We start from the raw sequence: 11,518 nt of genomic DNA, 5'->3' as shown, positions 1-11,518 counted from the left end.
TGGCCAGGAGGCAAGCTAGGGGTGGTGTCAACTGTATTGCTCCATTTTAGTGAGTTGCAAATCCACTCAATATAGGGCACTCTATCTCCTAGACAAGCCGTGCGGGGCCATAGGTTTGGACCCATAGATTCTGCTCTACAGGTCAACTTCATGGGGATAACTCTGCCAGGAGAGCCCTCCCTCCAACAGGCAATCCCGTGTCCCAAGAGAGCCGCCAGGCCTTCTCATCGTTTTTGATTTTTTTTTAATAATAGCCGGGAGTTGCCGGGACGGGGCGCGGGAGCCCAGGTGCGCCGGCCCGGGCCCCGCCAGGCCAGCCCGCGTGGCTTCGGAGCCCGCTCACCGCCCCCCCTTGTCTCCACAGAGAGGACGCCGTGGCGCCCGGGTGCAAGGCCCGCGGGCGCGGCAGCCGCGTCTCCCACCTGCTGGGGTACCCGCCGCAGACCGCCCTCCGCTGCCCGCGCCGCGAGTGCGCGTCCCCGCCCTGCGGCGGCCCCGAGGACGTGGCCCTGGCGTCCCGCACCGCCGCCTGCGAGGCGGGCCCCGCCCCGGTCTACGTCAAGGTCACCTGCGCCGAGTCCGAGGACGGCGCCCGGGGGTCGCGGCTGGGCAAGGACGGCCTGGTGGTGTGAGCGCCCGCCCGCTGGCTGCGCTCCGCCGAAGAGGGGCCCCGGCTCCCCGCCCGCGGCTCGGGGCGCGCACCGACTGCGCGGACCCCGCCCGCCCAGGCCGCCCGGGGGCTGCGGACCGAAGGCACTTTCCTCGGGACATGAGTTGGGGGGCAGAGCCTGCTCCCCAAAGTGGGAGGGGGGTTGGGGGGGAAGGCTCCCCGGACGCTCTCACATCCCTGGCCCCGGGGCTCCGGGAGGAGGAGGGGGCGTGCCTGAGAGGTCGGGGCCGAGGGCCGGTGTCCCCAGCCAAAGCCCAGGTCCCCGGGCCGGGCGGGTGGGTTCTGGCCCGACTTGTTCCGTGTGAGATCCGAGCTCTGAGCGGCAGTGTTAGCACAATAAAGACCCGAGAACGACGGGCGGCTGTGGTTCGCGGAGGGCTGGGCCGGGCCTTGGCAGAGGCTGGCTTCGGTGTGTGGTCCTGCTTCGTCCCCGCACCGTTTCCTCCTTCACTGCGCAGATGGGGAACTGAGACCCCTGCGGCTGGATTGAGATCCAGAATCCCACTTTTCTCTTTCTTTCTAGAAGGTCAGGAGGGGGCGGGAGGACAAGGAGCTTGCAGGGATGACCTCTGTGAATGTCCCCAGACCATTCATTCTATCAGCATCATTCTTCCTCCTGCCCTCATGCGCCCAATCCTGACTTCCCCATCTCTCCCAGATGTAGCCTTCCCTCCCAGCAACTAGGAAGGGTTCCAGTCATACTCTGGGTAGAAAGACCTTGGAGGTCCTCTAATCTAACGCTCCCCACCCTCCCAACCCCCCTTAATGGAAAAGGAATTGACATCTGGGCACTCATTACGTGTCGGTTGTTTTCTGATGTTTTGTCTTATTGAATCCTTACTTCAGCCCCGAGGTTGTGCATTATCCCATTGCACAGATGAGGATACTGAGGCTCAGAGGGATTAGGTATTGACCCCCTGAGGGAGACCAAGGCCACACAGGTAATAATTCAGGTTTTGATCCAGGCACGTTTGACTCCAAGACCTCAGGCTGTTTCTCTCATGTTGGAATTCTTTCGACAGCATTCCTAACAAAGGCCATTCCAACCTTTTCTTGAATACTTTTAATGGCATCACCCCGTCTCCCAATGCAGTCCTTTCAGCCTCTGACTATCAGAGATATGTTTCTTCTACTGAGCACAGTTTTTTGTTGTTTTTTTAAAAAAAATATATTTTATTGATTTTTTACAGAGAGGAAGGGAGAGGGATAGAGAGTTAGTAATATCGATCAGCTGCCTCCTGCACGCCCCGCCACTGGGGATGTGCCCGCAACCAAGGTACATGCCCTTGACTGGAATCGAACCTGGGACCTTTCAGTCCGCAGGCTGGCGCTCTATCTACTGAGCCAAACCAGTTAGGGCTACTGAGCACAGTTTTGGTCCCTGTAGAGCTTTTATCCCTTGTTCCAAGTTCTACCCTTAGGGAGCCCTCAACATCACACCTCCAATTCCACCGCCTCTAGTGGAACAGTGGTTGAACTCCATACAAGGTGGCTGCACCACGCCCACAACAGCACCTGTGTCTGGTCTAGGGATTGAGGGTCTTCTGAAGAGCATGGTGTTTCATAGTCATTCAGTTCTACCTGCCTCTGCCCAGCCCCCTGCCTGCTGAGAGCCCTGGCACTTCCTTCTCTCTTTGCCTCTTTTTCTCTTGAGGCAAAACTGGGCTTCCTAATTCTTCCTTCTCCTACCCTGGGGCCACATGAGGTATGGGTATGATGGACCTCAGAATATCTGGGTTTCAAGGTGTTTTTTTTTTTTAATAAATATTTTATTGATTTCAGAGAGGAAGGGAGAGGGAGAGAGAGATAGAAACATCAGTGATGAGAGAGAATCAATGATCGCCTGCCTCCTGCACGCCCCCTACTGGGGATTGAGCCTGCAACCCCAGGCATGTGCCCTTGACAGGAATCGAACCCAGGACCCTTCATTCCGATGCTCTATCCCCTGAGCCAAACCAGGCAGGGTGGGCTTCAAATTTCTTAACTGAGGAAGCACAGAAGCGCTGCTTAGTTATATATAACGAGGAGGCCCTGCTGGTTGGCTTGGGTGTTTGCAAAAGGGTGATAGCATAGCTGGCACGGCCTTGACAAACCTGTGGAGGAAAAAAGAGAGGCAGTGGTGGCACAGAGGGAGCCAGCGACAAAGCTCTTGAGGTGGCGGTGCGAAGTGGGAGGTTCTTGGGGAGGGGTGGGGATACAGGGGGTGAGGGGGTTAAACAGCAGGGGAGCAGAGACCTGCAGGAACCATCCATCCCTTCCTCTATTTGCACACACTTATGAGTGCCCAGAAGATGACTTGGTAGATGGTTAGGTCTTTGGCAGGGCACTGGGCCTGGCACACTGGTGCCCTAAGACAGAGGACTGACTAGGATGGCCTGGGGAGGGCCCTCCGGATGGCTTTGAGGAGCCTCCTGCTCAGCCTCGTGCAGGGTGGTGAGGGAAGGAGGCAGCCAGCTGGCTGTAGGTACAGGCTGTGTCGAATGACATCACCTTCCCCATTCCTGGAACCAGGGAGTCATGCTCAGACTTAGCCTTCACTTAAAGGGTGAGAACAGCGAGGCTCTGGTAAGAAAAGCTCACTAATGAGCAGTAAGAGAGATTGTGGAGACTCTGGAAACAGCTTCCTGTCAGGGTGACTCACCAGGGAAGCCAGGGAGGTCCCCATCCCGGCTGGATGGCAGTTATTACTGCATCGCCGCTGCTGGGAGCCGCGAGGGAAGATCCTGCTCCTAGGATATTGCTCCAGGGACCCCTCGGTCGTTTGCTGTTTCTCCTCATTAGAGCTGGAGAGAAACACTTGTGGTGGAAAACGTTTAACAGCGACTTTGGGAGCAGGTGGGGGTGCACAGGAGGCAGGGAAGCCTTGGTTTATAGCTTTTGCCGTTTCTGTGATGTAAGTTCTCCCACCACGGCTGACTTCAGGCTTCCAACGTGATGTTCCTGGCGTGGGGTCGGGAGGATGAGCGGTAGCACCCATGGTAGAGTATTTCCACCGTCCAGATACCATAGGCGTCAATAACCTCAAGCAGTGAGACAGGAGGGAACCATAGTCAAAGAATTAGGAAGTGATACATTGTGAGTACTGATCTCCTTTGTTTTATATAACTGATTTAATTGTAAGTTTACATAATTTGATTTTTAAAAAATATATATTTTATTGACTTTCTACAGAGAGGAAGGGAGAGGGATAGAGAGTTAGAAACATCGATGAGAGAGAAACATCCATCAGCTGCCTCCTGCACACTCCCTACTGGGGATGTGGCCGCAACGAAGGTACATGCCCTTGATGGGAATCGAACATGGGACCCTTCAGTCCGCAGGCCGACACTCTATCCACTGAGCCAAACCGGTTAGGGCTATAATTTAATTTTTAATAATGGCCGCATTTAACAACTGGCCATTTAACGACCCCTCCCCCCCGCCCCCATCCCTTCTCAAAACTTAGGTGGATCATGTCACCAGGCTAGAAGACTGCACACGCACGCCCTCAGAAGGGGGCCCTCCAGCACCATCCCGATTCTCCTGTTTTTCCGTAGAGACACACACAGCACAGAGTCAGCTGTGTCCATTCTGCTTCCCAGTGTTGCCTTTGGTGTCTCTCTTCAGCCTTGCTGGAGCGGAATTCTAGTTGCTCTGGCCATTAAAACGTTATTTTGGGCAACGTCTGTGTCCTTTGGTAGCTACCGGAAACCCAGCTTCGCATCCAGCCTGGGAAGTCTATTCAAGAGCATTCTGAGTCCTTCCTGACTCGGTTCCTTCCCCGATCTCTTCCCCTGGTTTTAGGAAGCCATCCTCCTGTCATCGTCTCTTAAGCCCCAAATTCTCAGGGCCATGGCGGGGATGGAGTCACAGTGAATTTCTTTCTCTGTGCTCCTGTTAGAGTAACTACTGGCACGCACGCTGCCCAATTACATTGCAGTTACTCTAGGCCAGTGATGGCGAACCTTTTGAGCTCGGCGTGTCAGCATTTTGAAAAACCCTAACTTAACTCTGGTGCCGTGTCACATATAGAAATTTTTTGATACTTGCAACCATAGTAAAACAAAGGCTTATATTTTTGATATTTATTTTATATATTTAAATGCCATTTAACACTTGGAGTGCGGGAAACGAGTTAAGTCGGCTCGAGTGAATTGCGCGTACTCCGCGGGAGCCGTCTTTAACTCGGTTCATATAGATTTGCGGTGGAGTGCGGGAAACGTGTAAACTCGGGCCGATTGTAACTGCGTATTACCAAATATTTGTTTGTAATCCACCCTTTTGGTGGATGGAACAAAACCAAAAGACAGAGCCATCTTATATTTTGGCGGGAAATTCACCCGCACTCCAAGTGCTAGATGATATAGAATATGCTTCTATAATATTTTCAGATGATTGCTGACATGAACACAAAAAAATGAGTTCGCATGTCACCTCTAACACGTGTGTCATAGGTTGGCCATCACTGCTCTAGGCTCAGTCGGGCTGGGAGGAGTCGGGGAGGGATGACTATTGTTTCTTGCCTCACTGGGAACAAAGGAGTTCGAACAAAGGAGTTCTGAGCGTTATCCAGTCGCTGCGGAGGCAGGGCCTGTGTGGGGCGGGGGGGGGCAGGATCTGAACTTCAGCCCTGTCCTCTGCGCTTTCTTTCCTGGTGAGAGCCTGGGACACCCTTGCGCTGGGGTTTGCCCTGCATCCAGCCAGCCTATCAGGAGCAATCATCTCATTGGTTCCCGGGTGTACGGAAACAAAGCTGACTCCATTCGGTTCCTTGCAGTTAGATTAGGAAGAAAGTGTGAAGGGAGAGAGCGATGAGAGAGGCAGGCCCCAGGCAGGCAAGGTGGGCGAGCGGCTGCTTAGGGAAATCTGGAAGAGCTTGGGTGTGGTCACTGGGCCTGCCAGGGGCAGTGGACAAGATGGCCTCCTGGCGCCCCTCTGCAGCCGTTGCCTCAGCAACCTTGTTGGGTGCATTTTGGAAGGACGGGAAGGATGGGATACTGAGTGCGCCTGGGAGAGACCAAAACCCTTGACAGGGCAGGCCATGGAGCCAAGAGGATGGGGCGAAACTGCCCAGCTCATTTCACAGAGGCTGAGCTTGGGGTGACGGTGGGCTCATGCGGGCGTCTTGGGGAGAAAAGAGGAAAGGAGGGAGGAAGAAGACTTGTAATAAATATTTGTGAGTTAGTCATGATCACGTACGCAAAGGAAAAGACCTCAGTTTTGGAGTCAGAAAGACCTGAGTTTGCAGTTATTTCATAAGCTCCAAAGCCTCAGTTTTTTCATCTGAAAAATGGCATAGTAACAGGACTGTTTTTGTGACGTGCTTGTTATAGAGTGTGGTACATGGCAGGGACTCCATAAATACTGGATCCCCAAGTCTCCAGTCCTCAAAAATGTAGCTTTATTTCCCACAGAATGGCAAACATAGAGGCAAAGACCTAACACACAAAGGTTGGGGTGGAGGCTGCGGTAACTGAGATCCACAGAGAGGGGGATGGAGCAAGAACAGTCAAGCCTTGGGATTGAACTTGGAGCTGGCTCCCTGTCTGGGGGAAGAGACACAGAGCCCAGGAAGCAGCAAGTGGAGAAGCAGGAGGAGCACCGGGCCTTGCCGTGGAGTCCCGGACTCCACACGCATGTGTGATATCGAAGTAATCCTCATTGCTAATAGCGATATTAGTGAGGACCGGACGCACCTGAAACACGAGTTTGGCAGGGCCCCTGAATCAGGGCTGGCTGGGGACAGGCTGCCAGAATTCTAAGGGCCACCTCCCTGAGCCAGGGCTTGGCCTCCCGTGCCTTCTCAGCTACCTGCTCTCAGCTCCTGGCACCAAGGCACCCTGCTGCTGCCCTCTGGGCCCGGTGCCCGCTGTGGCGTCCCCTGGATCCTGACCTTGACAGCATCTCCCTCTGTTCAGGTGTATGGTCCCTCCTGAAGGGTCTCCACAGGGCTCTCCCAAAGCTGAGGAGGGCCCCTCCTAGCAGGGGGCACATATACGTTGGGGGAATGATCTAGTCGTGGAACTGAGCTCCTTCAGCTCACTACACCCCCCACCTTCTCCCTTTCTCCTCCTGTCAGTCCCCACAGACACCCTGGGTCTGTGCCCTCCCCTTCTCTTGCCTGGATGCTACCCTAAGCCTGGTGGCCCTTCCTGCCGGTGACTCTCCGGGATTGGCTCCATGGCTTTTCAAATGCTGGGGTTCAGCTCCATTCCCGGCTCCAGCCCCAGCCCCTTTGCTAAGGCTGTTGGCCTTGCCTGTAACTCTCTGTCTCTGTCCCTTATCCTCTGTCACCCTCCTTCTCAGGCTGCACAGGTCCTTCACAAAGGCAGGCTTGCATGTACATCCTGTGTACTGTCCAGTGCCCACCCTGCTCCCGGATAAGGAGGAATGGCGGCTACTCTGTTACCTTTCCCTGTCCTGTGAGCTCCTGCCTCGAGCAGACTAGACTCCCATGGAGGGCAGGGCAGGTCACCTTCTTCCTCAACAGCCGCTCCCTTAAACAGCGCTGACTTTCCCTCCCATTAGTGTGACGGATAGAGATTGTACGAAAGACTCCTCCCCAAACCTGGGGTGCTGACAACACCGAAGCTTGTGGTTACTGAGGAGCACGTGATGAAAAAGGCACACAGACCCCCCCCCCAACCCTTCTCAAAAGTCCAGTGAAAACTGCCCTCTCCGAGGGCCCCCCGCCGAGGAGCCGAGTCAGGCCAGATGGGGAAAGGTCGGGCTGTGCCCTGGGCCCCCTGGCCCGGGAGGAAGGCCACGGCCACGGCCACGGCAGGCAGGGCTCTGCTCCACAGCTCACCGTGCCTGTTCCTTTGACCCCAGGCCCTTTGGGAGCTCTTCTCTGCCCAGCACGCAGGTTCTCATTCAGTTTATTACGGACGCGGGGGAATGCCATCTTTGGGGTCACCACCATTAAAAACCGAGCAACAGGCTCTTGGTCAGGAGCCTCCCCCGCTATTATAACATTGTTCCTGTGGGGAAACCGGACTTTTCCCTTTCGGCACCACCAGCCTTTCCAGGAAGGGAACACAGGATCAGAGAAAGTGAAGAAGAGGGATGACCTTAACCTCCCCCCGCCTGCCTCCCCACTGCCCCCCCCCTCGCCTCTCTATCAATCTCTAATCAGCATGTCAACAACACCCACATTTATGCACCCAGGCCAGACCTCGCTCCTACATCCCACAGTCACGTATTATGATTAACAGACACCTCAGACTTAGCAAGCCCCACACACTGCCCCTGGTCCTCCCTCAACCTGCTCCGACCACCGCCTCCCCCATTTCAGCTGATGGCAACTCTGTTCTTCCTGAGTTCCCTTCTTCCTCTCGCCGCTCCCCCACCACCTCCAGCCTCCAGCAAGTTCTGTTGGTTCTACCTTCAGAGAAGACCTGCAGTTCGGCCCTCCTCTCTTCCCCACGATTATTTTCCGGCTCCCAGCCACCATCATCTCTTGCCTGGGTTCTAGCAACGGGGTCTCAGCTGATCTTCCTGTCCCTCCCTCCTTCCCCCATTACTCTTTATCGTCAAAGGAGAAGCCAGATACTTAAATCATTCTTCTGTTCAAAACCCTGAAGTGGCTTCCCATTGTACTCAGAGCCGGGCCTCGGTCCTTACACTGGCCCTCCAGGCCTCCCATGTCACCCTAGGGACCTAAGCTATGGTCCTTCTTCCCCTGGCTCCTCCCACTGAGCCACACTGGCTCCTCACTGTTTCTTCAACCTGATCGGACATTTGCTGTGGCTCTTTTCTTTGCCCAGAATAGCTTTCTTCCGGATTTCCAAATGGCTAGCTCCTTACCCCTTTCAAGTCTTTGCTCAACTATCCCTCTGACCCTTGCGCTGTGAGCTCCTCAAGAGCAGGGAGCTGGTTTTACTCATTCATGTACCTAAGCTCCAAAACATACCAGGCACATAGTAGGTGCTCAATAAAATTGCCTCAAAGGATGAAAGAAGATGGGAAGAGACAAAGTGTAGCAGGAGCAGTTAACTCCTCCCCAGGGCCCCTGAGGCCGGAGGAAGTTAGTGAGGAGCAGCCTGTTTCCTTGTGGGTGTCCAAGAGGTTCCTAAGGGGCCAGGAGGTTGTCGAAGCCCAGTCAACTGATTTTGCTGCCTGGAAGGGGGTCTCCAGGTAATAGAACCTCCCAGCCTGAGACTCTGGCTTCTCGGTGGAGAGATATCTGAATGGTGGCTTATTGTCCACCTGGTGCCTCCCCGGCCCTGGGCATTGCCCACTGTTTGAAGAGGTGCTTCCTGTGTGTCAGCGGTGAGACTGGGGTATGAAATCTGGCCCGCCCAGGAGCTCCCAGCCTCACTGAGGACACTATTAACCGCATTTGGAAAAATTAAAGAATGACGCACGCGACTGCTGATTCAGCTTCATGCGAGCAGGAGCGTGGATGCGGTGATCACCCAGGGGAAGGTTTCTGGGAGGAGTACCTAGGGCTGGGCTTTGAAGCTCGGCCTGGAGAACAGATGGATAAAGGGCTATGTCCTAGGCTGGGAAGCAGGGGAAGAGCCTGGAGAAAGGGACAAAGGGCATGAGTTTGTCAGGTGCAGGGGACAGACAAAAGCTACAATGGGCTGCTAACTGCCGAGTCATCTCCATCACCAGGCCTCCCAGGGGTGGGGCTGGGGGAGAAGGGAGTGAAGGTGTGTGTGTCGGCTGGAATGGTCCCCGGTGAGGGGTGTGGGTGAGAGTGAAGGGGGTGTTCCTTCCTCCACGCTCCAGGCTGAGGGCCCTATTTCTTCTGCCAAAGAATGCCCAGCGAGGCCTCATTCCCTACCTTTCTCTTCTCCCTCCCTCGACCCTGACCTTGACCCAGGCAGTGAGGGAACACTTTTCTTCTCATCAGCGTAAGGGACAGAAGGACCGGCTGACGCAGCCCTCCAGGAATGAGGCCCTTCTCTGGGGGCAGCATGAGGCTGTGCTGGTCCCTGAGGCTGTGTCTGAGGGGGCGGGATGTTCACTGGGGTCAGGGAGGACGATGGCCACAGCTTCCAGCAATGGGACCCAGCAGACTGCCAGCACCCTCCTCTGCTGGCCCCAGAGCACCCCCGCCTGAAGGCCCTGACTCCTGCTGCCCCGACTCTCTGCCTGCCCTCCCCTTCCTTAGGCAACTCATTGAATATGGGACATATTAGCCCAGAGTGGCTGCAAAGCCAGAGGTATTCTCTGCTACAGCCCTACTCCAGCTGGGAGGCCCCCTGCCTGCAGGCACCGGTCTCCATCCCGGAAACCATCACCTCCTCACAGGCCAGCAAGGCACCTCTCACAGCCCTTCCACCAGCCACGCTGACTCTCAGCAGCTCCTCTTGAGGTCCTCACCACGAAAGGACGCCCCCTAGAGAGATTTCGTGGCCTCTGCCCTGGCTCCTGTGACTTACCTCTCCAGGACGATCACTCTGTGAGTGGCCGATGCGCTGGCCTTCTGTGTCTGACCACAAACTGTTCCTTTGCTTGGAAAGTCTCTCCTGAGACATCAACGAGAGCTCCACCCAGACAAACTCTGGGGCTCTGAATGCTGAGGAGTGGGCATGAGGTGGGGTGCATGCTGTTGGGGCCAAACACACGCCCCCATGGCCACCGAGGCAGCCCCAGCGCTCTGCTCCATCATTAGACTCGGGCCCTTATGGAGCTGGGTAGACAGGAGTCAGGCCAGCGGGGGAGAGGCCAGGATGGGCTGCAGCAGCTTGGGCCGACGGTGCTGTGGAGGACCTGCTGCCCCCACCCAGGTTTCTGGGATGGAGACCAGTGCCTGCAGGCAGGGGGGCTCCCAGGCGGAGGAGGGCTGAAGCCTCTCACCCTCGGGTGCAGATGGAAGGACCTGGAATGTAATTCTGAATCTGGTTACAGCTGTGGACCAGCTGACCGGAGGGTGGAGTGGGGCAGAGGGAAACTGGTTTTCTTCCTCAAATCGATTCATTTAAATCAGCGGTTCTCAACCTTGGCTGCACATTAGAATCACCTGGGAATCTTTTTAAAATCCTGATTTCTGGGCCTCATCCTCCGGAAATTCTGTTTCTTTGTTACTAATGTATAGTGGCCTCACCCCATAAAGAAACAGAATTTCTGGAGGATGAGGCCCAGAAATCAGGATTTTAAAAAGATTCCCAGGGTGATTCTAATGTGCAGCCAAGGGTTGAGAACCGCTGATTTAAATGATTGGGTTGCATCATATGAAATTACTTATTCTGACCATTTTTTATTTCTAAAAAGAGCCATTTTCATATGATTCAACCCCATACATTGTTCAGCCTCAACATGTTTTGTTCCGTTAAAGCCCAGTTCCCTGATAACGAAGGGCCAGGTAATTCTTGACTTCACCCTGAACGTGCTCTTCCTTCTGTATTTCTAGTTTGATAAACAGCGCCTCCATCTGCCTAGCTACTCAGGTCAGCCAGCCCTGTATCATCCCTTGCCCCTCCTCACAACCAATAGTCCTGTCTACTCTAGCTCCTAAATATTTCTTGAATGGACCCACTTCTCACCCCATCCTCACTATTCCAAGCTGTCCTCGCATCTTGCTAGGATCCTGCAGTTGCTTCTTCTTCTTCCTGCTTTCCCTCGCTCTCCCTTCAGTCCATTCTCCACATAGCCAGCCACCAGAGTGAACATTTAAAAATGCAAGTAGGATCATGTCATTGGCCTTCTTTTTTTAAAAAAGTTGTACATGTTAATCAATTAGTACATGTTTCTTTTTAAAAAAAATATATTTTATTGATTTTTTACAGAGAGGAAGGGAGAGGGAAGAGAGTTAGAAACATCGATGAGAGAGAAACATCGATCAGCTGCCTCCTGCAAAGTCCCCACTGGGGATGTGCCCGCAACCAAGGTACATGCCCTTGACTGGAATCGAACCTG

General features: G+C 54.6%; 1 protein-coding gene across 1 annotated transcript in view; it reads left to right on the top strand.

The window, feature by feature from the left end:
• The window catches only part of LOC102428195 (V-set and immunoglobulin domain-containing protein 8), an 8,445-nt gene extending 7,813 nt beyond the window's left edge, over positions 1 to 632 (top strand). Inside the window, exon 7 of the mRNA XM_023760698.1 lies at positions 365 to 632. Within this exon, the coding sequence (XP_023616466.1) occupies positions 365 to 632 (268 nt within the window). The remainder of the gene's footprint in view (positions 1 to 364) is intronic.
• Positions 633 to 11,518: the final 10,886 nt, after the last annotated feature.

The sequence above is a fragment of the Myotis lucifugus genome, unplaced genomic scaffold, assembly GCF_000147115.1.
Source record: "Myotis lucifugus unplaced genomic scaffold, Myoluc2.0 scaffold_190, whole genome shotgun sequence".
Lineage (NCBI taxonomy): Eukaryota > Metazoa > Chordata > Mammalia > Chiroptera > Vespertilionidae > Myotis > Myotis lucifugus.
This window is presented reverse-complemented; position numbering and strand designations above follow the sequence as displayed.